This window comes from Anolis carolinensis, chromosome 2, assembly GCF_035594765.1.
Source record: "Anolis carolinensis isolate JA03-04 chromosome 2, rAnoCar3.1.pri, whole genome shotgun sequence".
Classification (NCBI taxonomy): domain Eukaryota; kingdom Metazoa; phylum Chordata; class Lepidosauria; order Squamata; family Dactyloidae; genus Anolis; species Anolis carolinensis.
This window is the reverse complement of record NC_085842.1, coordinates 58,808,940-58,836,695: the sequence shown is the minus strand read 5'-3', so window position 1 is coordinate 58,836,695 and position 27,756 is coordinate 58,808,940. Positions and strand designations below refer to the sequence as shown.

General features: G+C 38.1%; 1 protein-coding gene across 1 annotated transcript in view; it reads left to right on the top strand.

Moving 5' to 3' along the window:
* The window catches only part of plxnd1 (plexin D1), a 223,506-nt gene that overhangs the window by 64,854 nt on the left and 130,896 nt on the right, over window positions 1-27,756 (top strand). The window contains exons 3-8 of the mRNA XM_062969773.1: window positions 3,303-3,434; window positions 9,070-9,170; window positions 13,908-14,037; window positions 16,702-16,876; window positions 20,341-20,449; window positions 24,330-24,432. Of these exons, the coding sequence (XP_062825843.1) occupies window positions 3,303-3,434; window positions 9,070-9,170; window positions 13,908-14,037; window positions 16,702-16,876; window positions 20,341-20,449; window positions 24,330-24,432 (750 nt within the window). The remainder of the gene's footprint in view (window positions 1-3,302; window positions 3,435-9,069; window positions 9,171-13,907; window positions 14,038-16,701; window positions 16,877-20,340; window positions 20,450-24,329; window positions 24,433-27,756) is intronic.

Sequence of the window (27,756 nt, the reverse complement as noted above, 5' to 3'; positions counted from 1 at the left end):
AGAGAGAGATGGGAAGCAGAGAGGAATCTCCTAACCCCAAGGCACAAAAAGGCAGGCAAAGATACCATTTTATATATGAAACAGCCCATGACAATACGCGGTATAATGGAGAAAATATAGGATATAGAGTCAACCTAGTGAGCCATATTGTTTCACTGTACTTATATGAAATAACAATTATTTGATATATTTAAGTCCAGCTTATCCATCAATCGAAGTTCTTCTAAGTCATTTCTGTACTACTATAGGTGTTCTCTTTTATCTCATAAGCAACTGCATGGATATCATGAAGTCAAATAAATAATAATTGGTTGAAATCTTTTTATGAAAAGAGCTGCGATATCATGAAGTGTTGATTTGATTGTGAAACTAAGCTTGAGTTGCAATGTATGAAATCTTTGCTTTTGCTCTAGCATCTCGAGAATAAATGGGAGGAAATACTGTAATATAAAAATGTGTATAAATTGTGTAAACCTTGAATACATTTCTGCTACCATAGCAAGATCTGTTGTTTCTCTAAGCAGGAGACATGCCCTTTTTGTGGCATTTTAGAATATGAACCTGTGCTGAAACTACTTTTATATACTGTACAACGAATGCTTATCTACTAGACCTTGTGTGTGTGTGGGAATGTGCTGTTGAACTATTCAACTTCTATATAGCTCATTAGTTACTCTGCTTGGGAGATTCACTACAATTTCTCATATTTCCGCATAGTTCAGAGTTAAATCATATTGATGGGACAGTGTGGTCAAAGTTGTGCTGATGTAGAGCATACTTGATCACACAACCGATGATATAATTAAGGAATCCCTACTTGATAAATGTAAAACTGGTATGTTAGTCCATGACTCTTCACTAAAACGGAGAAAAAAATCACTTGAGAAGCTCGATGCATATGCTTTTATTCTTCAATAAAAAAGCAATTGGGTGCGATTTTAAGCTCTATAGTGATATACAATATCTGCTAATTTTTAACTTTTAATCAGCATTTGTGGCTGTAGCGCAATCAAGATGCCATTTAATATATTACAGAAATAAATGCCTGCAGTTGAAATGCTATTGCAGAACTTTTAGTTATTAACAATGACCTCTTATAAATTGTGCCCTGCCTTGATTGGTACTTGTAAAACACACAAGCAGATGTGTGTTCGCGCGCGCACACACATCCATGCTGATGCATCCCATCCTTGGAAAAACACTGATTGGTCCTCCCCGTTGTTCAGCTATAGAAGTGGCGTTGGAAGAATGTATGCAATATGCCTATTTTACCTATCTTGAAACAATAGAAGCCATGATTTAAGACATGATAAATACATCAAGTCAAGAACAGCCACAAGCTGTAACAATCCCAATGTTACTTACTGAATAATAGGTTTGCCACTCAAAATGGCCATTCATTGTAGTTGTTTCAGTAGTAAACCTATTAAGTAGATGTCACCCCTTAAGGAAAGACATGACCAGAATCTGTTTTGTATCAGTCTGGAGATAATAACACATAATGTGGAATATTAGATCAAAATAGGGGAGTCGAACAGAAGGGAATCCAATTTCTTCCACTGCTCTCCAAATGTTCCCAACAGGAAGGTGGGAAAGATATCTGAGGTTCTCTGGTTTGATATTTGCTTGAAGGCAGGGTTACACAATAGAGTGCTAAGCATCTGACATCCAAATCGGCAGCATAGGACAGTGGCTGCAGATACATTCCTCATGTCATTAGCGTTCACACGGTAGTAACAGTCCGTCTTCCATTATCATATCAGTTTTATCTGCTAAACCTCCATTAGAGAGAGGCTCCTGGCTGCTCTTTGCTAGGATAATTTGTTCAGATAACTGTAATCTAATTCTACTACACAGCTGCACAACCAGAAGCTTTTTTACCTTGGGGGCTCCTTGTGACTTGGCATGGAATACAGAGTACTTGGTATGAGTTACAATTCAGATTTTCCATCCAAGACAAGAGAATAAAAGAGGCAGAAGCAATGTTTGGCCCGTTCCCCAAGGAGCAATTACGATTTCCTATCACATAGGGAATTAACCTGATCCGGTAAATTATAAAGTACATCACAGATTGACATTTCACAGAGACCATTATCAATGGCATAGTCAAGAGATCCATAAACAAACAAAAAGGAAGTGTGAAACAGCCATGTTTCCAGAATTGTGTAAAAGGATAGCATAATTGAGCGCTCCATGTGGAGATACAACATTTTGGCTAAGAGAGAATAGCAATATATTTTATATATGAACTACGTTATAATATATTTTTGCTAAGCCTTCCCATTGTTTTGGAAACACAGGGCCATGCTAGTTCCATTCTAAAAATATTACAAAGATGTCCTTCAAATTTCAGCCTTAATGGTAGGTCTATCCTAGACAAATCAAGGTTAGCCACTAATTCTTGCTTTTCTTCTGGTTTCTTATCCCATGTCCATTGCAACTGAAATGAAAAGAAGTAATAAAAATTAATTTAAGCATACGTTTGACAGACATTGGATTGCATAGTTTCTGCAAAATCTGGTTAATGCCTTTTTTTCAGTTCACTAGGAATGTCCTCTTTATGGTAATTCATCATTATAAAAACTGTATTTTAATTGAGAAGCATACTGCCTTGTAATATCCTGTTACATGTACATGCAGTATCTACACATTGGTGATACTTTTATAAGGCTAGTGAGGAGACCTTTCTGCCTCTATAAACCATTCACCGATAACACTTGAAGTCAGATATGCAATACTTTCACTTTGCATTAGCTACATGATTTTTTACCATCTTTATCGGGTGAAGATATCATTGGGTTTTGAAAATGAACATGATGTAATTTGTATGTTTCTGTTGGCCTAATAAGTCTAGAAATTTGAGTCTAAAAACCAACCCAAAAAACCTGGATCAATTTATCCACAGGTCAGTGTGAGTGCTGTATCTTAGCTATTATTCACTTCTCTGAGTAGTGAAATGCAAGAACATAGTCCATCCCAGGAAAACCTAGAAAATCCACTGTCCCCCATGCAACTGTCTCTGTCACTGTGCTACTTCTGGCCCTTTTGAATGTCTGAGCAGAAAAATGGCAGCAGTGGCCAGGAGCAACTGCCCATCCCTGTATTGGCATTGATGTTTTCCCTTCTCCGTGGAATGATCCTCGGCTTATTCTTCATATCAAAATCTGATAATATTAGCACCAAAACCTGCCTTCAACTTTTGCATGATGTTAACATATACATGAATATACATGATACTTATGGTTTCCTTTTTCCCCACACACAAAAGAGCTGCTGATCTTATGGTGATCTATTTCTTTCAGATAAACTTCAATAGCTTTATGGATGTGATGAGCAGAGAATCAATTACTATTGCTTATGGCGAACCCGTCCACCCCATCATGCAGTTTGATCCTTCTGATTCTAGCTATCTGTATTTAATGACATCTCATCAGGTAAGACTCTTTTGCAAAACATATTCTCTCAGTACCATGAAATCAGTAGAACTAGGGAATAATGTAAATATTGTGTACATTTGTGGAGATGAGCCTGATCAGAGATCAAGTTTATCCAAAAATTCCCTTCTATATCATTTATACCTTTTGAGTTGTTAACCTCTAGAGCAGTGGTTCTCAACCTGTGGGTCCCCAGATGTTTTAGCTTTCAACTTCCATAAATCCTAATAGCTGGTAAACTGACTGGGATTTCTGGGAATTGTAGGCTAAAGCACCTGGAGACCCATAGGTTGAGAACCACTGCTCTAGATAGCTGATATTATAAGCCCACTTTTCTTAACAAAATATCCTGGAAGGAAATGTTTTTGGCATAGTTGTCTACTTGATAATATCTTGGTACCATACTTCCATTTTTGAAAATTCAGGTAGCCCTTTCAGTGTTTTCAGTCTAGTTCCAAATAGTTTTCATTACCTATTTAGGATAATACTACTCAATCTTTCAAAGGATTAGTTTATTTATTTATTATTTTCCACATTTGTATCCCACACTTCTCACCCTGAAGGGGACTCAGGGCAGCCTTACAGCAGGCAGCAATTTGATGCCAACACATATAAAACCAGAGTAAACAAATACAATTAAAATCTACAGAATTAAACATTCATTATTTAAACATCAATTAAAATCACACAATTCAAATTGTAGTCCAAGGCCTGTCCATTTGTCAATCATAGCATACTGTAGAGTCTTGCTTATCCAACATAAACGGGCCGGCAGAATGTTGGATAAGTGAAAAATTGGATAATAAGGAGGGATTAAGGAAAAGCCTATTAAATGTCAAATTACATTATCATTTTACAAATTAAGCACCAAAACATGTTTTACAACAAGTCAACAGAAAAGGCAGTTCAATACACGTTAATGTTATGTAGTAATTACTGTATTTACGAATTTAGCACCAAAACATTGCAAGGTATTGCAAACATTGGCTACAAAAACATTGACTACTTAAAGGCAGACTGCGTTGGATAATACAGAACATTGGATAAGCGAAGGTTGGATAAGCAAGACTCTACTGTATTACTTATTTGGATTTTCTTGAAAGATAATAGATACTCCTGCCCTCGTTTTTTTTGCTATTGAGCCCACCCATTCCAAAAGTAAATAATAAATTTTTCTAGTTATCACTGAATTTTAGAACACTTTTGTTGTGCTAAAATGGTCATTATAAAAAAAAAAACTTTTCTCGGTACACAGTTGGTCTGTGTAATCAAATAGATACATCGTGCATTGTAGATAATTGTCTAGTACATAAAGAGTTTTTTGTGTGTAATTACTTCTTTCATAGTGCCTCAAAACTGCTAGCTGAAAAGAAACTAAATTTTGAAGCACTAGTGATCTAACCTGCATTCCTTTTAAAATTGCTGAAACAGATGTGCAACTAATAATTTTGTAGTTGGTATTTAAATCCTCCAGCTGTAATTTCTTACATAGTGCCCACTCCCACTGTACAGAACACATCCAAGATTCTGTGGAGGATGATATAATTTTTCGCTGAAGCCAATCAATATCTCAGAACACAACAGTTTACCCAGCACAGTCATATTATCCTGACAGCGAGCAAGTAAAATACTAACATCTATTGATACAAATTGTCTCTTCTCCAATTAACACAGGGTGCATGTACATCAAGTAAGAAACGCTGAGACTGGTGTGGAGTGGCTCACTTCACTGTTGGCCCCTGTCCCATTGCAACGTTGTACCCTGCATTAAGGAAAGTCGGGGAAAATTTGGAGCATTACCTGACTTTGCCCAATGTAAGAGCAGTCCCAGACTTCACGATAAAGTGAACAGCTGGGAGCAGTTCTGCTCAGATGCCACCTACCCGGTTTACCCACACTCCACAGTGCACTACCATTGAATGCAGTTTCAAACTAGTATTGAATAAAGTGGTTTCACTATGCAGTTGATTACATAGGAAATCCTGGAACCAGTTTGAGGCCCAGATGGTGGTTACACAAACCACAGAACATTGATGCGTATTAAGGGATTTCTTTCATGCACCTTCATGGGAGTTTGTTGTCTGGACGGCACACCCTTATCTTGTCCAAAGTTCATTGCCATAGTGGCCTCAGAGCTGCAGAGAGCTTGGGGTCATCGTTTGGCACCCTTGCTGATGTAAGCAAATGCATCTCCCAAACACGAATCAAGGAACATGAAAGGCACTGCAGACTAATTCAACTAGAGAAGTCAACCATAGCAGACCACTTGATGAACCAACCTGGACACAGTATATTATTTGAGAAAAGAGAAATGCTGGACCGCTGTAACAACCACCACATCAGACTACACAGAGAAGCCATTGAAATCCACAAGCATGTGGACAATTTCAACAGAAAGAAGGAAACCATGAAAATAAACAAAATCTGGCTACCAGTATTAAAAAAGAACTCTAAAATCAGGACAGTAAATAAAGAACCAACACTCAAAAAACAAGAGAATTCCAGGCATGAAACAATCAGGGCCAGCTAACACCTCCCAACAAAAGATTCCCCCAGGCATGAAACAGCCAGGGTTGAAACTGAAAGGCCATTCAGTGCTTATCAAGTTGTCCAACTGCAACATTCACCTTGTCTCAAGCAGACAAGAGTTCTTTCTCCCACCCTGGACATTCCACAGATATATGAACCCCACTTGCTTAGTTTCCAACAGACGCCACAACCTCTGAGGATGCCTGCCATAGATGTGGGCGACACGTCAGGAGAGAATGCTTCTGGAACATGGCCACACAGCCCGGAAAACTCACAGCAACTAAGAAGTACAAAGTTTAGCCATTATATAGTAGCATGCTTTTTGATCGAGGGCAATGCTAGTGGCAGTACAAGAAAATGCATTACTTCTGAGTGGTTTAAGATAAATATTCTGAGGGCTGGAGAAATTGATCCACTTGGCATATCATGATAGTGTTGCATATGCTCTTCTCAAGTCAGAGGTTTATAAAGTAGAGCAAACTTGGGACAGAAAGTCAGGTTGTTTCTGCATTTGGAAAATTACATTAAAATCGCTTCACACTTTGGAAATTCACTGAAGGCTCTTGGACAATTCACCATCTCCTCCCTTAATCTACTTCCAATGGATTGTTGCAAGGCTAGAAATTGCTACTCTAAGCCCTTGCAAGAAAGGCAGGATATTTATAAGAGATATCTGAAAATATCCAAAATGATTCATATGCATCCTGATGGACACATTACTGGAGCTGTTTTCATATTTCTTTTAACAAAACAGGAAAAAATAGAAGTTGCAAAGTGCATTCAATTAAGTGTTCTTGTCCACTGTGCAAATAAAAGACGGGTTTCATTTTCCCATTAGCACTTTTCATTTCTTATATTTCCTATATAACGGATTCAAGATGAGTAGCAACATTTAGACCAGGGGTCCCCAAACTTTTTAAACAGGGGGCCAGTTCACAATCCTTCAGACCGTTGGACTATAGTTGGCCACCGAGCAATAATAAATAAATAAATAAATAAATAAATAACAACAATAACAATAAAAAAGAGGGTTGGAAGAGACCCTTTGGGCCATTGAGTCCAATCCCCTTCTGCCTTTGTGCATCGAAAGCACAAGCAAAGCACCCCTGACAGATGACCACCCAGCATCAATGTGAAGAAGAAGAAGAAGAAGAAGAAGAAGCAGCAGCAGCAGCAGCAGCAGCAGCAGCAGAAGCAGAAGCAGAAGCAGAAGAAGAAGAAGAAGAAGAAGAAGAAGAGGAAAGAAGTGGGTTGAAAGAGACCCCTTGGGCCATTTAGTCCAACCGCCTTCTGCCTCTGTGCACCAAAAGCACAAGCAAAGCATCCCTGATAGATGGCCATCCAGCCTCAAGGTTAAGAAGGAGGAGAAGGAGGAGGAGGAGGAGGAGAAAGAGGGTTGGAAGAGATCCCTTGGGCCATTTAGTCCAACCCCCTTCTGCCTCTGTGCACCAAAAGCACAAGCAAAGCATCCCTGATAGATGGCCATCCAGCCACAACAACAACAACAACAACAATAACAATAACAACAACAATAATAATAATAAGGGTTGTAAGAGAAGAAGAGACCCCTTGGGTTATTTAGCCCAACCCCCTTCTGCCCTTGTGCTGTGGGGGCCGGATAAATGGCTTCGATGGGCCGCATCTGGCCCCCGGGCCTTAGTTTGGGGACCCCTGATTTAGACAATAAATAAAGTAAAATAACAAAACTATAAGGGTTGTGTATCCTAGACATGTTTGAAAAAAAAAACCCTAAGGAAATAAAATGCACTACTTCCCAACATTATTATAGTCACTTTTTTCCTGGGCTTCCAGGAAATGAGACTGTTAACAGCAACCAGTCTTACCTTTCTCAATGTGTCCTTTCTTATATGAGTGCAGGTGTGCATAGAATCAAAGTGAGAGCATTCCCAAATGGAAAAGGCCGGTTATTTTTAAAGGAAGATCATTCCCAGCTGCAAAAAAAATTACTTCTGTAAGAAAAGAGGTTTTCTCATGGGTAGAAAAATCTTGCAGCTGTGTATGTCAGTAGGACAGAAAGTGTGCTTTTCTTTTAAAAAGTAGCTAAGATTAACAGAATTTGCTTTCGAAAGAGATCATCATATAAAAATCCTACACCAAGCCTGGGCAAACTTGGGCCCTCCAGGGGTTTTGGACTTCGACTCCCACCATTCCTAACAGCCTCAGGCCCCTTCCTTTTCCCCCTCAGCCGCTTAAGCGGCTGAGGGGGAAAAGAAAAGGGGCCTGAGGCTGTTAGGAATAATGGGAGTCAAAGTCCAAAACACCTGGAGGGCCCAAGTTTGCCCAGGCCTATTCTACACTGTACGATTAATTCAACTTGACACTACTTGCCATGGTCTGATGTTGTGGAATCCTGGAATTTGTAATTTAGTGAGGCACTTACACTATTTGGCATGGAAGACTGAAAACCTTGTAAAACTACAACTTTCATAATAGCATAGCATTAAACTATGGATGGATCTACACTGCCCTATATCCCAGGATCTGATCCCAGATAATCTGCTTTGAGCTGGATTATATGAGTCTACACTGCCAGATAATCTGGGATAAGAAGGTAATCTGGGATCAGATCCTGAGATATAGGGCAGTGTAGATCCAGCCTGGAGCCCCTGGTGGCGCAGCAGTTTAAACCACTAAGCCGCTGAACTTGCTGACCGAAAAGTTGGTGGTTTGAATCCAAGGAGCGGATTGAGATCCCGCTATTAGCCTCAGTTTCTGCCAACCTAGCAGTTCGAAAACATACACATGTGAGTAGATCAATAGGTACCGCTTCTGTGGGAAGGTAATGGTGCTCCATGCAGTCATGCTGGCCACATGACCTAGGAGGTGTCTACGGACAATGCCGGCTCTTCGTCTTAGACATGTAGATGATCGCCAACCCTGAGAGTCAGACACGACTGGATTTAATGTCAGGAGAAACCTTTAACTTTACCTTTACTAGATCCAGCCTTAGATTAAAATCTAGGAATTTGTTTAAGCTGCTGAGTTTATTCATTTGTTGTTTGGCTATTTATTATGTGCTCGATAGAGCTCAGAATGCTTGATTATTATAAAATGTCCCTGTCTTGGGTCTTTTCTTCTCATGCAGATTGCCCGTGTGAAAGTAGCTGCCTGTGATCAATATACTATATGTACCGATTGTTTGGCTGCAGCTGATGCTTACTGTGGATGGTGCACCTTGGAGACCAGGTGGAATATTTTTGTAGTCTACAAGCCTCTTAATAAAGTCTACTTTGGGCTGAAAAGTCAGTGTCAGTAATAAGAGGAAATACTAATCTTATCATTTTAATCACTCTGTGCCTTCTTCTTGCAACAATATTAGCGTTGTTTACACAGACTTTGACAATCATTTCTAATTTTCACTGCTTATTTTGAAGCGGTAATTATCATGGTAAAAACCTAAGCATACAAAAGCATTCAAGAAACATTATGTAAGCAATTAACACTTTTTTTCCATAAGGGTATTCTCTTCATACACATAATAGTCTGTGAAAAAGAAATTTGTAAACAATTAAAAGTACATTATAATAAAATAAGCTGTAACTGACAGCATTGGAGTCCCTGGTGGCGTGGTGGGTTAAACCCTTGTGCCGACAGACTGCTGACTTGAAGGTTGGGTTAATGACCTGAAGGTTCCCAGTTCAAATCCAACCCAGGGAGAGCACAGATGAGCTCCCTTTATCAGCTCCAGCTCCATGTGGGGACATAAGAGAAGCCTCCCACAAGGATGATAAAACATCAAACATCCTGGTGTCCCCTGGGGAATGTCCTTGCAGGCGGCCAATTCTCTCACACCAGAAGCGACCTGCAGTTTCCCAAGTCACTCCTGACACACACAAAAGAAACAAAAAATCTGACATCATTGAATTTGACAAGAATAAAAATACTTAGCCTCTAATTAAAATCACTATTGGCATTATTCTGCCATAAACTAGATGTTTTAGAAAAGATTTGTCAAGGTCCTGTTGATAACAACGACAACAACAACAACAATTTTATTCCTATACCCTGCCACCATCTCCTAAAAGAAACTCGGGTTGGCTTACATATGGGACAAAATGCCCATAGACACAAATACAAAACAATCAAAACAAAAACATATTTAAAATAAAACATAGTAAAATATAGCAATCCAGTTAAAAGCACAAATAAAACATACAAATATAAAACAGCAGTGTAAACTCAATCAGTATTGAATGAAACCAAGTGCTATAATACAAAGCGCTTGATCAGGCTATAAAATAAAATATACATTACATGCATGCAATCTACATATATGTTTACATGTGGACATATATGGTGCATGTGGGCATGTATGCACATATTTTGTATGTATACTGTACTACACACATGTATGCCTGCATTGCTATCCCATTTAGACCATTTTCACTGACAACAGACATAATATAGGCCAGTGCCTGTTAACATTAAGTTTTTTTTTTTTACTCCTGTGTCATTTTTAACATCCTTGCCTGATCAGGAAGCCAGCGAAGCTTTGAAAACTTGCATGATCTATTTTGTGCATTTTAGTTGGCTAAATAAAAGTATCTCTGATCTGTGTCAAAACGAAACTGAACACTAATAATGCCTGATTGTATCATGGCATTCCTATATTTAACTTCTCAGTTCACATGATACAGGCAAATGTCAGAACTCAGCAGTAACTGTTCATATAATCTCATGCCATCACCAGTATCTTTTTCCTTTGAGTATTAAAAGGAACTAATTCTTTCTTTTTGGTTGTTTTGCTGTCTTGTGAGCTCGTGCTCCTTTTGTTTCCCTGCTACCCTGGTGACATGCTGCCCATCCTCATTCCCCCACCACATTTAAGACCACATTTTCTGCATGTGATGTGTGTGTACTTGCACAGTCCTTCTCACTGTTCAAACCATCAGACAGAAGTACAGCAGCAGTTCTTCCTGGATCTCCCCACCACAATCCCCAGTGGGAGGAAATGCCTTAAATGCAAGGGGGTTATTGAAGAGCAAAATGAAGGAGAAAAAAAAATCCATCTGCAAAACTTGGAGGTGGAGAAGTTACAAAGCCATCAGTCCGGACTAGTTCCAAACCCAGTTCTGAGCTGCCAGACCCATTGGGTTCATATGTGGGTATATTCCTTTGTGGATTTGAGGTGGCAGGTGGAGGCATATTTACATAGGCTGGATCTAGACAGTCCTATACCCCAAAATCGGATACCAAATTATCATCTTATCCCAGATTACCTGGAAGTGTAGACTCAAATAATCCAGTTCAAAGCAGATAACCTGGGATCTCTTCCTGGGATCCATCCATAGAAATCTCTCCCTCTCTCTTTCTTACACACCCTCCCTCTGTGAGTATTATTTTTGTTGTGTGCATGTGTGAGAGAGACAGGATAGAGTTGTTTACTTCTCACTGAGGAGAGCGGTTTTGTCCTCAAGTGACTCCAGTTTCTCTCCGGAAAGGTGAGGTTGGGATACAATCATTGCAGCAACAGCTCATCCTGTTGAGAAAGGCAGAGGTGCCTGCCATGTTTGACACATTGGAAAAATTGAGTTTTTGCATTGCTTACTTTTGTGTCTACTGGACTGGTGAGGTTCCTTCTGCAGAGAAGAATGCATATGCATCCTTATTCCACACATTTGCTCTTTCTTTTTTTAACTACTTGGTGGAAAGACATTTGGTTGGGAGTGCTTTTGTACTTGGCTTGGTTGCTGAAAATCCCTCACAGATATACATACCAGACAGGTGGGCATGAAAGCAAGGATCTAATATTAACCCATGCATAATACCAATGGGGAAACACTGTGGAGTGCCGGCTAACACCACAGTCCTTCAATTAAACTTCACTTTTAAAAACCACTATAACTTCTCTGATTTCTACCCAAACTAAAACATTGATCTTTCTTGTTTTTAGTGGAACTTCAGAAAGGTTATACACATACTATATATGTAGAACTGTTACTTCTGTGTCTATAAATAGGAATAACAGTGCTTTTATGTCAGGGGTCCCCAAACTAAGTCTCATGGGCCGGATGCGGCCCTTCAAGGTCATTTACCTGGCCCCTGTCCTAAACTTTAGACTTAGGGTTGACCTAAGTCTGAAAAGATTTGAAGGCACACAACAACAACAACAATCCTAATTTTGGACTATTTCATCATAGCCTGGCCCCCAAACAGTCTGAGGGACCATGAATCAGCCCTCCACTTAAAAAGTGGTGGAGGTTTTTAAGCAGAGGTTGAATGGCCATCTGTCAGGGGTGCTTTGAATGTGATTTTCCTGCTTCTTGGCAGGGGGTTGGACTGGATGGTCTCCCCCAACTCTATGATTCTATTATTCTATCCTGCCATGCTGGAACACATAATCAAAGCATTCCCAACAGATGGCCATCCAACCCCTGCTTTAAAACCTCCAGAGAGGAGGTTCTATCTCACTCCAAGACTGTGAGCTCTTTGTTGAACAGCTCTTACAGTTCTTCCTGTTATTCAGGTGGGATCTCTTTTCCTGCTTCATCATAAAAAATCTCTTATAGGACTGACCTGACTATTCTTCAACATGCAAGGTATGGAGCCGTAGTGGCGCAGTGAGTTAAATCCTTGTGCCGGCCGAACTTCTGACCTGGAGGTTGGCAGTTCAAAGCCGCAAGGCAGTGAGCTCCAGCCTGTCAGCCCCGGCTTCCCATGCAGGGACATGAGAGAAGCCTCCGACTGGATGGTAACACATCCAGGAGTTCCAGGGCAATGTCTTTGTAGATGGCTGATTCTCTCACACCAGAAGCAACTTGCAGTATTTTCAATTCGCTTCCGACATGATTAAAAAAACATGCAGGGTTCTCCTTTCCATCCCATTCCATACTAAGCACACCTGACATCCTTTATATTCTCTTGTGCAATATTGCTACCTGGACTTTGAGCTGCCCATTTAATGAAACCCATCTATTTTCATGAGCCCTGGACTTCCATTATCCAGGAGCATCATAACACATTGGAAGATCTAGTCTACATTCTCATTTTCGATAAGGCCACTAACATCAAAGCATGAGAGCGTGTGCAGGGACATGAAGCAGACAAGCTATTCACATGTAATGTACATTGCTGGAATTGTTGCAGGCACTATACCTTCCTCTTACTAATTTTTTAAAATGTCACTGTGGCTGTGCAGTCTATCTCTGATGTAATTATGGAAGTATTGGGTATATTGATGGAGTTCTAGAAGTAGTTACAGAAAAAGAAATAAGTGATCTCATAAGCAAATAAATAAGAACATTATTTACAAGTTAATAACCTACACACACTCTTTGTCAACTGGGATTTTAAACCAATCAATCCATAGTTTAGGCTAGGTTTTATACTTTTCACATAAAAGTTTTAAACTAGGAAATGGCCATCAATTGGCAGCTCCCTGGGAATGATTTGGGGATTATTGCAACTCCTTCGGCTGAAGGGTAAAAGAGTCCTCCTTTAAACCTTTGAGTACACTACAGCAGCATAGAGAGGAAAATAAAGTCTTTATAGGAAACAGGCCAGAACATAGTAAAGATAACCAGAGCAGAACAATCAATTTACTTTGCTGGAACAATATATTTATTTTAAGAGAAAAAATCAGATAAACAGAAATAGACCATTTGAAATGAAAGAGGAAAATTGCATAGCTAGCTGACAGTGCCTCCTCAGAGCAGAGTTCAAAAGCTTAATTTCTAGTTTACATGGTTTTGGCAATCATTTCTACCACATCAGATTTGGAAAATGAGTTTGTAGAAAAACACAAAGAAAGCATAATGGATGTAGCATTTCTCTTTTTTTTACTTGTGTGCAATTTGGTGTTACTATGGAGATTATTTATGTTATTTAAAATAAGCATTAGTGAAGTAACAAATATAAGGATGGTTGAAGTTAAAATATGATTTTTAAAACTTGATTCCGTAACTGTTTTTTAAATTATTTTAGATGTTCATTGCAACATGAGTGTGCTAATTCTGATGAGCCATATTACTGGATAAGCACAAGTGGAGGAGTGCAGCAATGTCCGTCAATGACCATTATACCTTCAGAAATAAACATGGAGAAGGAGAACACGGTATGTAACAAGAAGATTATTCTTATGCCTAGAATGAGACTGATTCTAATAACTGGAAGCTATTGGTATTTTGCTGTCTTGCCACAAAGTAAGACAAAGTAGCCTTTATGATATGATATTTTGTTATATTATATTTGGGGGATTTTTATTTAGTGAATTAATACATTCACTCAGAACAGATAATCAAAGAACCAAGGAGACATTGAGAGTATCAGTTGGTGGAAGTCATGCTGTCTAAAGCTGTATCCACATGATGGAATTAGAGCAGCTTGATACCACATTAACTGCAAAGGCTTAGTGCTAAGGAATTCTGGGATTAGTCGTTTTGTGAGATATTTGGCCTTCCCTATTAGAGAGCTGTGGTGCTACAACAAACTATAAATCCCAAAATTCCATGGAATTGAGCCGTGGCATTTAAACCGGTGTCAAACTGCTATAATTCTGCATGTGGATGGCCTATAGTCCCTATCCTTGGAACCCTATTTATTATATATCAATTAAGATATAACTGCCCTGATAATAGAAGATGTCACTATGATGCTTCTGGTCCAGAATCCTACCTTTGAAGCCTCACAGTTCCCCTGAATGGAGACACTGGAGAGTAGAGTGATGCGTTGTGGTGTATCTCGGAGGTAACTTTTAGTAACTGCAAGGTCCTATTGAGATTCTAGGTCCCACAACTGGGGGGCCCTCCACACTGCCATATAAAATCCAGATTATCTGCATTGAACTGGATTATATACAGTGTAGACTCATACAATCCAGTCCAATGTGGATTATCCACTTTGGTAATCTGGATTATATGGCAGTGTAGAAGGGGCCTGAGAAAGGGACACATCATTGCCCCGCTCTCCCATGCCTTGGTGATGTCTGTGTTTGTGGGGCTGCAAAGTTTCAGGCATATCTTGGAAGTGCTTTTGCTCATTGCAATAGGCAATGACCAGAAACATAAATCTGAATAATTATAATGTCACAAATCAAGCTTAGGACACTGTAATTAACGAACACGATGCAGTTCCTCAAAATTTCAGGGGAGTTATGTCAAATCCAAATAACTTTCCTGTTAATGAAATGTAGAAGATTTGTGTTCAACTTCCATCATTAAAATTCAGTCTGGTAGTAAAGGATTAGCCTAGCATAAGAGCCAGTAAAAAAAGAGAGTAGGGAGGGAGAGAACAGTTTTCTTAGAAATCTGCAGTCCTTGGGTTATTTATTGAGTCAAGAAATTTCATAATATTAAAATAAGTCAACTAAAATACACAGAGTTAAGTTTGCTTTCTAGAACCTGGGAACTACTGCTTCCTGTCTCTTCAATGAGAACTGTATGAAGGAAATCTTAGCCAGTGAACATATTAATTTTGTTGTTTTCACTTTTGAAATCCTGCAGTTGTTTTCCTAGGTTTGCACCTATAAAATAGAAGCTTATTAATGTTTGTTGGGCCAGTTGTTAGTGGTGAATGAATTCTATGATTAGATTGTATCCCAGTGGGAACTTCATCATTTTTAATGTTGCAATAGGCGAATCATGATCTCCTGCAAACAAAGTCTTCTATTCTTTCTTTATTGATGCTAGAGCAACACTGATAGAATTAAAGGTATCATTTCCGACTCAGAGTCATTTCCAACTCTGGGGGTTGGTGCTCATCTCCATTTCTAAGCCAAAGAGCCAGCGTTGTCGATAGACACCTCCAAGGTCATGTGGCTGGCATGACTGCATGGAGCGCTGTTACCTTCCCGCCGGAGCGGTACCTATTGGTCTACTCATATTTGCATGTTTTCGAACTGCTAGGTTGTCAGAAGCTAGGGCTAACAGCGGGAGCTCACCCTGCTTCCCGAATGTGAACCGCTGACATTTCAGTCAGCAAATTCAGCAGCTCAGCAGTTTAACCCTCTGCGCCACCAGGGACTCCAATAGATACTGATAGAATTATTTCCTACAATTGTGTTTAGTGGAAAACCAGACCCACCTTTCCTTTAAATGAGCCTTTAGAAGTAAGGTATAAACAATTACTTCTTTTCAGATGGTAACATTTAATTTTTCTACTGTTTAACATGAATAAAAAGTTAAATAATGAGATCCCAAGATGATAACTAAATTGATCCTGTATACTAGGTAAGCCAGACATGCCTGTTTCCATATCCCAAGGTCCTTCTACACTGCCATATAAAATCCAGATTATCTGCTTTGAATGGCAGTTTAGACTCATATAATCTGGATTATCTACTTTGATAATCTGGATTATGTGGCAGTGTAGAAGGGGCCTCAATCTCAATTATGATGGTTTGAAAAATGTAGCTCTGTTGGTCTTAATAGTTGAGTGCTCAGAATATAATTTTAGAAACATTTTTTACAGCAGTTGTCTCATAGGTTATTGAGTGTTGTTCTGAGTTTAAAGTGTTATTTTATATACTATTGGTTTTACTTTTTTATATTGTACTTTGTATTGATTTTATGAGTTGTTTTAGGCACTTTGTGCCATATGTAAGCCACCTTAAGTCCCTTCAGAGAGATGGAGACAGGGTACAAAAATAATTATTAGCCTATGCCTTTGTATATATAAGTAAAATGTTGAAAGAAAAATAAAAAATCAACCAATACAGTGGATCAGTTTAAACTACTATCAATCTTTTACTAGAACAATAATCTTTTTTGTCCAAATTTAGGCCATGATTATTCAAATGAATGGAAGTATTCCAAGTCTGAGCGGAATGAAGATGTCTTGTGATTATGGAAATAATATCGAAACTGTAGCTAAAGTCCTTTCACAGTCTTTGAACCAATATGTTTATTGCAATTTTCTTCCCAGAGAAAAATATCCAGCCTTCCCATCCAATCAAGGTATGTAATAAATAACTACATAGCACGTTGAAAACAAAACAAAAACCCTTTGGGGATGCATTGTTTCCTTGGAAATGAATGTAATTTTTTTTTAGTTGTTTCTGTTTATATGTTCAGTAAAATGCATTTCTACAGTCCTCAAATATTACCGTATGTTAAATCAGTGCTAGAATTTTGAGAACTTCATAGTTTTCTGAATTATCTAGTACTTTGTTTTTATTTGTGAATGGAAGGTTGGCATAATCTTCTGTACAATCTACCGTGCACTTTTGAGGAAGAACTCTGTGAATTATGCCCTAAAACTGCAACATTATAATGTAAAGAAAAAGAGAAATTTTGGTAGGACAAAACACAAAAGCTGTGGTGTGACTTTGACCAGGATTCAATAGTGTACTTTCACCAGATCCTGCTGCTTTTGCCAATGCCAGTGATTCCTTTCCCAAACTCTACATCTTAAAAATGTCTTCCAAAGGATACACAGCAGTATAAAATCCACATTGAACTGGATTATATGGCACTGTGGACTCAAATAATCCAGTTTAAAGCAGATACTGTGGATTATCTGCCCTGATATTCTGGGTTATATAGCTGTGTGGAAGGCCCTGAGAAACAGTTTTTGTTGCCATTGGTACAACTACAGAGTCTCGCTTATCCAACGTAAACGGACCGGCAGAACATTGGATAAGCGAATATGTTGGATAATAAGGAGAGATTAAGGAATAGCCTATTAAACATCAAATTAGGTTATGATTTTACAAATTAAGCACCAAAACATCATGTTATACAACAAATTTGACAGAAAAAGTAGTTTAATACACAGTATTGCTATGTAGTAATTACTGTATTTATGAATTTAGCACCAAAATATCACGATGTATTGAAAACATTGGCAACAAAAATGCGTTGGATAATCCAGAACGTTGGATAAGCGAATGTTGGATAAGTGAGACTCTACTGTATTTGGTTTTGGTTTTTAAAAATATATATGGAAGAGTAGTGTTACAGATCCTGGTATAGACAGAATATCATGTGATGCCATGTTTTTTTTGTTTTTTAAAAAAGGAAATATCACTCGAAAGTATAGAAAATCAATTGCATTCATAAAAGTAATTGACGGGAAAGGAAAATCGGGGTTAGACCTGAACTTTCTATCTTGGAAGTACATCAAGACTATTTTATTTTACCAGACTAGATACTAAAGCTTCTTAGACTTTAATTACCACAACCCAGAATTCATTACATGGCAAATACCATTTTAAAAAATAGTCAACTTTGGGTTTTTTCTTCTGTAATATCTTTATTTTAAGACCCAGTCAGAATAGCTGTAATGAATGAACATTGTTTTGACAAAAGGAAGCAAAATAATTATTTCCAAACATAATAAAATGGCTACAATTGGATAGTTTAATAATCCACTTACTCAGATGTAATTTGCAAACAGAATTTAAAACACATAAACATTCATTTGAGGCATATTGAAGATCTGAAATATGTAGTTGCAGAGCTACCCAGGCGCAAGCACAACTGCAGATTATCATGCTGTATTTAGGTAAAAATGAAAACCGATGATGTCCTGTCTGATCCTTCTTCTGCCTAGTTTTTACAATGTAAACAAAACAGTGTTGTATATCCCATGGGTATCATAGGTGAAGAGAAGACTAAGGAATGACATAGGATACATCTACACTGACCGCTTAAGTGTAAATGCAGCCAAATCCCACACAGACCTGATCCAGAGTAATATGTTGCAAGTCCAACTTAACATTACCTTGCCTTGCATTAACCAGTCATAATACTCTGTATTCTGGCCCAGAATTTCGTATATCCTCAAACCTCTGGCCCATCTAAACAACTGGGCTTGTTTTGCATGGCCCACGGACACAGGATTGCACTTACTACCATCTCCACTTTTTAACCATCTTTTCTTATCACAAAATACCTGTGTCTTTGGAAATTTAGCTGTTACACAAGGAATGGGAAGTTCTGTAAAGTTTGTGATCTTATTTCAACCATCTGAAGTTAACCAACTATGCATGTAGTCAGTAGTGGTAATTTATTTCTATTCTAATTTTCTGTGGTGAAACCATACGTAAAGCAGGTTACATTTACATTAGAAAAAAAAAGCCATAAAGAACCAATTTTGTGTGTTGTCGAAGGCTTTCATGACCGGGATCACAGGGTTGTTGTGTGTTTTTCGGGCAGTATGGCCATGTTCCAGAAGTATTTTCTCCTGACGTTTCGCCCACATCTATGCCATATGGCATTTATGCCATAGATGTGGGCGAAACGTCAGGGGAGAATACTTCTGGAACATGGCCACACTGCCCGGAAAACACACAACAACCCAACCAATTTTGTTCTAGCAGAGCAGAGGCCAAGTTGGAGAAGTCTAGTTCTAGCCCTGCTCTTTGGAGATTTCTATTCTTGACGGGCTGTCTAATTTCTAAAGAGTTTGGTGTCTGCCATGAATTTCATGTGGTAGTCATGGTTGCAGATGGTTTCTAATTAATAAAAAACTAATCCATTAAAAAACAAATTACTTGGAAATGCAGATGCCTCAAAATACCCATAGTATCCATCCCAAATTTTAGATTTGTAGGTTTCACAGTGTTAAACATACAGGGGAGACAGAGGCTGTTCTACACTGGCCATATAATGCAGTTTGACCTTCACTGGACTACATTATATGATCTGTGAAGAACCATATAATACAATTCAATTGAGTTCAAACTATGTTATATGGTCAGTATAGAACCAGCCACAGACATACACATGCACTAGATGATGATGATGATGATGATGATGATGATGATGATGATGATTATTATTATTATTATTATTATTATTATCATTTACTGATTACATACAGCCCTCCACAGTCACTGGGGTTAAAAGCACAAAATTCCTGTGAAAATGAAAACCTGGAAATAAAAAAACTGTAATTTAAAATATGAGAGAACACCTTTTAAAGAATCCCTAGGCCCTCCAATACAAAGCTATGTCCAACTTTCACCAGAAGTTTACCATAGAATTGCACTGGAGGATGTAGAGAATCTGGCCAGAGAATTACACTGAAGGACTTACAAATGTCAAGGGATCACACTTCCCCAGGCATCAACCAGTATCCTCCAATATCTACGGTCAACTTCCAGCAGAGTTGCACGGGGGACATAGAGATTCCTGAAGAGATCATTTAAATCAAATTTGTAAAAGTACAATCTGCAAATGTGAAGGACAGACAAAATTAATTTTTGTTCATGTAACTATCTTGTTTAAGGAAACCAAGTTTTAAGTGGTTGATTTAAAGAAGGTGAACTCTTTGAGTTTTGGAGAGAGAAAAATCTCATCCTTTGGGAAAACAGAGGGGCATTAGGTGAGAAATTCTGGGCATTTATCTTGTCAGGAAATCAAAGACAAATATGAAAATAAGTCTTATTACATGATATCTTTTGGCTTTTTTTCAGACCATGTGATTGTTCAAACATCTGTAAAGGTTAATGGCAAAAATATTGTGTGGGCCAATTTCACCATCTATGACTGCAAGAGAACTGGAAACATTTATCCAAAAACAGCGTGAGTGATCCCATAGTCTGTGAATTACAATGGAGAGGGAATGGCAGGTTGCTAACAAACAGTGGGTTGGCTGCCTTTAACATGCATCAGACTCCATGCTTGCAAGTCTTTTACTTCCTTTCTTTTTCTAAAGTAGAGGAGAGATTGTAAATAGAGTAATCTTTTTTAATAAGTGTGCATTCATCGCCCAGGAGTAATTATTCTACAGGGTTAATTAAGCAAGAACCACTTTGTTATCAACCAGATATTTTGGGTCCTGGGCAGGATTTGGCAGGGAAGGTGGTACAGTTTGCCAAGGTTTGCAGAGAAGGGGTCTTAGAGCATTTCAGACCATCTGGCCACTTTGATTGGTTTTGGCATTTTTTCCCTTTTAGACTTCTTAAACATGAATAATATTTTTTATCTGAAAGCTTTGAATTTAACCCTAAGAACTCAGTTATCAAGAGGGAAACATTATATATTTAATCATTGATCATTCTTCTATACTATAAAGCAGAAGACAGTTTCTGTTGGTTGGGTAAACCTGAATGTTATATGGCTTGTTCAGATTTCTGGAAAAGATTGGATAATAAAATGTTAATTATTTTCCCATTTGCCACTGCCAGCATCCCTAAAAATTTCTATGGGATAGTTTGCAATACTTAATGATAATTACTTTAGTCTAATAGTCACATTTACTATATAATTGTCCCTCCATAATCACAGAATATGTATCCACAGCTTCAACCATCAATGGCTTGAAAATATACATTTTTAAGATGCCAGAAATCAAAGCTTGATTTTACTCTTTTTAACCATTGGCTAGAAAATATTCAGAAAAAAATCCCAAAAGAAAACCTTGATTTTGCAGTGCACCAAGCACTATGCTGGCATGTAGAGACATACCCTGCTGTAGTGTCCTGCCTTTTCACAGATCCTCCTGCTCTCTTTGGCACTTGTTTAAATTATTTTCCATTTTATATAAGAAATGCCATTGAACTGTGTCATTGTATATAAAGTGTTCCCTCACTTATCGTGTGGGTTAGGTTCCAGGACCACCCGCAATAAGTGAAAATCCGTGAAGCAGGGACACTATATTTATTTTAATATTTATACATCATTTTAGTAGTTATACACTATTTTAAGTCTTTATCAGCCAATCGTGTGTTGATAAATCTCCTCCTCCTTCTCCTCCTGTTGCCGCTTGGGCTCCTTTTCTCTCCCTTTGGCTTCTCCTTCCTCCCTTCCTTAGGCTGTAAATTGTAAATTTTTAAGATTTATAATAGCCTTTTAGAGTTTGTTGAAAAACCACGAAACAGCAAATCCGCGAAAAGTGAACCGCAAAGTAGTGACTGAACACTGTACTTAGATTTCAGAATACATGATTTTGGTAGGGAGTTCTGGATCCAAACCTCATTGGATACTGAGAAACCACTCTATATGTGGAAATGAAATACTTATCTGGACTGTAGAAAAAAGAAGTGAGAAATAAAATAAAGGCTGTTGATGAGCCAATTGCAGACATGTTAGTGTGAGAACATGCAATTTTGGGAGGTGGGGGAGATCTGGAAGTTTACCAAGTAAGTGTGCTAGAAAAAAATCCAGTGTTGTTCCAGAACAACATGTTTGCATAGAGATTAGCAATGAAAGCATGACAGTTGCATGATGTCAAATTGCACATGCTGTAGAATGTTTACTGGGTGAACAGTGTTGTTTGTATCTATATCTCATCTAGTTATTTGCAATTGAAAAATGCCATTTTAAATGCCCACACTATGATTGTCAGCCAACAAACCTGTTTTTTTTAATCAAAGTTTCGTTGTTTGTGCCAGTTTTCCCACAATGATTGGCAGCATATCTTTAATGTCAAGTAGACATGGTGTTTCCAATTTATATCTCTGGTTGTGAAAGCTGGACAAGTGAAGAAAACTGATAGGAAAATTATCAATTTATTCAAAATCTGGTGCTGGATGAGAGTTTTTTAGATACTCTGGGTGGCCAGAAAGAAAAATAAATGGATCCTAGAGCAAATTAAGCACAAACGGTTCCTGGAAACCAAGATGATTCAATGGAAACTATCATGCTTTGATCTTATCATTAAGAAGACATGACTCACTAGAATAGACAATCATGTTTTGTTAGGTAGAGGGCAATAAGAAGAATGGAAGCTCATATTAGAGCTAGTTAGACTCAACCAAGAAAATCACAGTCCTGAGTTTGTGAAGCCTGAGGAGAACTGTTCATGACAGGGTGACTTAGAAGTCTTCCATCCATAAATAGTAGCAGAAGTTAGCAACAAAGAAATTGATTGTCTCTGGAACATAGAGGTTTGTCTCTAGAATATAGCCAATAGTTTGTTTATTATAGAAAGAGAAAAGAAAAAGTATAGACATTTGATATGCAAGATTTGGTGGCCATTCTTCACACTGAATAGTTTCAGCCTTTGGGTTCTAGGCCAAGGATAGACAACTGTGAGCACCCAGAGGACCTCCACCCCATTTCCTGTTCCAGCCCCTGGACCAGTTGTTCTCAATATGTGGGTCCCCAGGTGTTTTGGCTTGCAACTCCCAGAAATCCCAGCCAGTTTACCAGCTGTTAGGATTTCTAGGAGTTGAAGGCCAAAACATCTGGGGACCCACAGTTTGAGAACCACTGCTCTAGACCTTCATGGAACATCCAGCCAGACACTTCCACATTTATAATAAAAAATAAACTTTTTCAGCACCTTTCTGCAAGTCTCTTACCCAGAGGTATTTTGAGGGCGTGGTCATCCATTTGGAGGCTGAAATAATGGAGGGCTTTAGGAATCCCAGGACACAATAACAAGGGTCTTAATGGAACGAATGAGAGGCCATCCCTGCACTAAAGAAACCATAAGGCACATTCTACATCTTTTTCCCCAAATTACATTATATATGATTTTATAGTTCCTCTGTTTTGATAGGCTCAGAATGTTAGCTCTTTTCTGTAGGGCTCTGCCTAGATCTGCTACATGTGCACATACTACTCTGTCTCTTGAATGCTAACACCCTGTTAACAGTAAGTAACAATCACAGTTCATGAGCTTCTTAAAATCAATTGTAGCTATCAGGTAGCAAATATGTCACGAACTGTAAAAAAAAAAAAAGGCAGATAGCTTATTAGCAAATCAGATATTATTTATACATGTTTTGGACTTTTCCAAATATTTATCTTTTAATAAAATGGTTGTTGGAATGGGTAGTAATGTATTAGGCATCCTGTGGAAACTAGGCTTATTCTCTACCCTTTAATGTCAAAGTTACCCATATTAACCTCCAAAGCAATTTTACTGTTTTCTGCAACAGTAATTCAGAAAAAGAGAGCAGTATTTGCTCAGAAGAAAATGTGATGTAAAAGTTAATCTTTTTTATTATTATTTCATTCTTGCCCAGGAGAAAAAAAGAAATCAAAAATCTCACCCTCTGCTAGGTGGGACCGAGATGTTTAGCACATTTTAATGTCTGTTCAGATTTTGAGACCTGGGAAATTTTGTTTTGTGTAGTTTGCACAAAATGTAATGTTTTCCATAAAGAATGTACTTTGCACAAAATATAATACAGCGTTTTTGTGCAAATGACAATTTTCCTGCAAAATGGACAACATATTGAAAACTATGCTAGCAGCATCCTTTTTGTTTTTGATTAAATTTTGAATTTTCTTTACCCCTCTAGACATGACTCTTGTTTTGTGATTTCAATAGAATGAAAGAACAACTTTTAGATATTTAATAAGCATACTAATGGAAAATTAATTAAGTCAAAATAATGGAAAGTGAATTACTTAGCAAAGAATGATAAGAATTGTTACAGATTTATAGCTTTAGAGAATAGTCTGCAAGCTATGCTAATAAATAAATATACATGTTGTTTATTCATTTCAGGTGCATTAGCTGTTTCTCAGCTAAATGGAAGTGTCACTGGTGTACTAGGAAATATACCTGTGTCTCCAATGCAACTGAATGTGAGGATTCAATACAAATGACTGTGAGTATACTGTAGAACTTTCTAATTCATACTGTCCTTTCATTTGAATAATACATAGGGGTTTTTTTTTCATTTGGGGCAAATAATATATGCTAATAGAAATTCTGTAAATTCTGGAAATATCTATGGTTAAGAAAGTGTGACATAAAAAGTTATGCATGAAGATGAGATGTTTTGATTTCTATTTTTTTACTTAAATTGCTGTTGGGTACATACCTTTCTTGTGGACTAAGCACACTGTTACCAAGACCCCAGTACTTTTTTCCTGTTGTACATGCTGCCTAAGACAAAGGATTATTATTTATTGTATTGCTTATTGTATTGTGATGTGCTGTTCTTTTATATGCTGTTTACATTGTATTGTTTTGGGCATGGCCCCATGTAAGCCACCCCGAGTCCCCGTTGGGGAGATGGTGGCGGGGTATAAATAAAGTTTTATTATTATTATATTATTATAACTAAATGAACAGTGATTGAGTTACACAGAGATAAGATGATCTATTACTTTATGTGGAAGCTGGCTAATAATATACGTGGAAGAGCTAAATGACTTTCTAATAGATAAGCATTCCTAATTTTGGAGAGTTTAGGTTCATATTTTCCTAATTTTATTGACTTTTTGTTGGGCCACATCTGAAATTCCATATTCCTTTGGATTCCACATATATGGAAAATCATAATTATAATGCCTAGAGTGCTTAAAATTGTCATGTTGTGGTCTGTTTAAATAGGAGCAGCACTATTTCATATAGGTATGCAACTCTATTAAGGTTTTCTGCAGAATATTTGATCCCGTGGCATTTTATTGTTATTCAGAATTGGAGCAGTACCTTGTTTCCATATCCTTTGCAATGCCTGGACTTAAGTAATAAAACAACTCTAATAATATCTTAATTTTAAAAAAAGATTTCACTGTTCCATTGTGTGACATGTGTAAAATGGCAGCTAGCAAGCTAACAGTAATAAAATATTTAATTTGAAGCTGAAAATCACCTTTATCCAAAATTCATCTCCCAGTAATAGCCAAACTTGGCATATTTTTACTTTTTTACGCTTAAATTGAAGTTAATTTCGCTAAATTGGCCTTTTAGCAACCAATTTACTTGGCACTTACATTTTAAACTGAATATTACTTTGTCAGTGTAGTTGTGAAAATCAGACGCATTTCAAGCATATTCAGTCTCCTCTTGATTCTTACCCTAGTTAGTGAAACCCTTGGTCCTTGTATCAGATTTTCTATTTTTATTTTACAGTCTCACTTGTACTCTCCCTTTCATCGAATTTTTATTCTGCTTCAACTAGTACAAACCATTTAGAAGTAATTAGACAAAACAGATATTATTTTTACAGTATTGATTTATAAAAAACGTTTCTGTTTTGTACAGTTTTCTGTCAGGCTTACTTCAAAGGACCAGTCTGAACGCAGATCAAAGACAGCTGCTCTCAAACACAATCTTTATTGAAGAATACATGACTTTGGAAAAGTCGAGAATGACCTAATGTTTACATACATCTAATTTTATCACTTCTGATGCAACGTAATATCACACGCAAATATCATCATCAAACCCCACCTTCTGGATCACATTTCCACCAAGGTTTCTATCCCCCCCACACTACAGCAATTATAATTGTTTATACTTTCACCCCTGAGTTCCCAGGCTCATTTTATCTTCTCCCGCCAGGTGCTCGCATGTTTATGTTATGAAGTCAGATTCAGGGCTTGGAAATTCAGCCCTGGGATCTGGCTGCATGACATGGCGCCCCCGTTTTCTTCGTCCTCCTCTTCGGTTCTTCTTTCACCATAGTCCTGAAACAAATCAAACAATAACTCTATGGGTCCATTTTGTCTAAAGTCCCCATATATTTTTTCAGCAAGCTGCGATGGAAGACTGGGTGTATTTTCCCTAAACTTTTTGGCAATGCCAATTGGAAAGTCACTTCATTGATAACACCCTGTATTCTGAATGGTCCAATATATTTGGGGCCCAGTTTTCTTGAAGGTAACCCCAATTTGATGTTTTGGGTACTTAACCACACTAGATCTCCTTTATCTAATTTATCGCCTTCCACCCTCTTTCTGTCTGCGAACGTTTTATACTTTTTGTGTGCTTCTTTTAACGAAGCAGTCACTTGATTCCAACATTCCATCATTTGCGTTTTCCATTTCCCTGCCTCTGTTCCTTCATTTTCTGTCCACCTCGGCAATTGGGGTAAAGGTTGTATTTCATACCCGTAAACTACTTCAAAGGGGGTTTTGTTTGTTGCTGAATGTATAGTTGAATTAAAGGCTAGTTCCGCAAACGCCAACCACCTAGACCAGTCATTTTGTCTCATGTTAGAGTACATTCGAAGGAACTGCCCAAGCGTTTGCTGAGTACGTTCTACCGCCCCGTTTGTCATGGGGTGAAAAGCAGAACTTAAACTCCTTTCTGCTCCTAGCATTTCCAAGAATTTTTCCCAAAATTTTGCTGTGAATTGTACTCCTCTGTCACTGACTACTCTACTTGGACATCCATGTAATTTGTAAATATGGTTTATGTACAATTCAGCTAGTTTCTCAGCCGATGGTAGCTTCGTCAGTGCTATAAAGTGGGCCTGTTTAGAAAACAGGTCTAATACTGTCCAAATATAACGATGTCCTTTGCTGACTGGCAGTTCTCCCACAAAGTCCATAGCTACACATTCCCAAGGCCTGGTAGGTTCCGCTACTGTCTGTAACAATCCCATAGGCTTCCCTCCTCCCGATTTATTTCTGGCACAATCATCACATTGGACAACATGATTCTTTATGTCCTTCCTCATTCCTGGCCACCAACAATGTTTTGCTATTGCCTTTGTTGTTTTGGTAATTCCTGTATGACCAGCGCTCTGGTTGTTGTGAAAACGATGCAGAATCTTAATCCTTAATATTGCTGGGATATACAGTTTCTTGTTTACAAACCAAAATCCCCCCTTCTGGTCCCCCTTTTCTGCGTTGGACGCGATCCATTGATCTCCTTTATAAGACTGTTTTAGTTCATTTCCCCAGTTATCTTCCCCGCCGAGTTCGACAAAAGCCGTGTCCTCCTTTTGGGTTTGTGCTCTTGTCCTGACAGCTAAGCCCCATTGTTTGTCGGAGAATATTGTCCCCTCCTTTGCTGTGGTTAGGCCTTCGTGTTGAGGCATGCGTGAAAGAGCATCTGCCAAGACATTCTGTTTCCCTTGAAAAAACTTTAATTGGAAATCGAATCTGCTAAAGTATTGCGCCCATCTGATTTGTTTGGGGGACAATTTTCTAGGAGACTTTAAATACTGGAGATTCTTATGGTCAGACCAAATTTC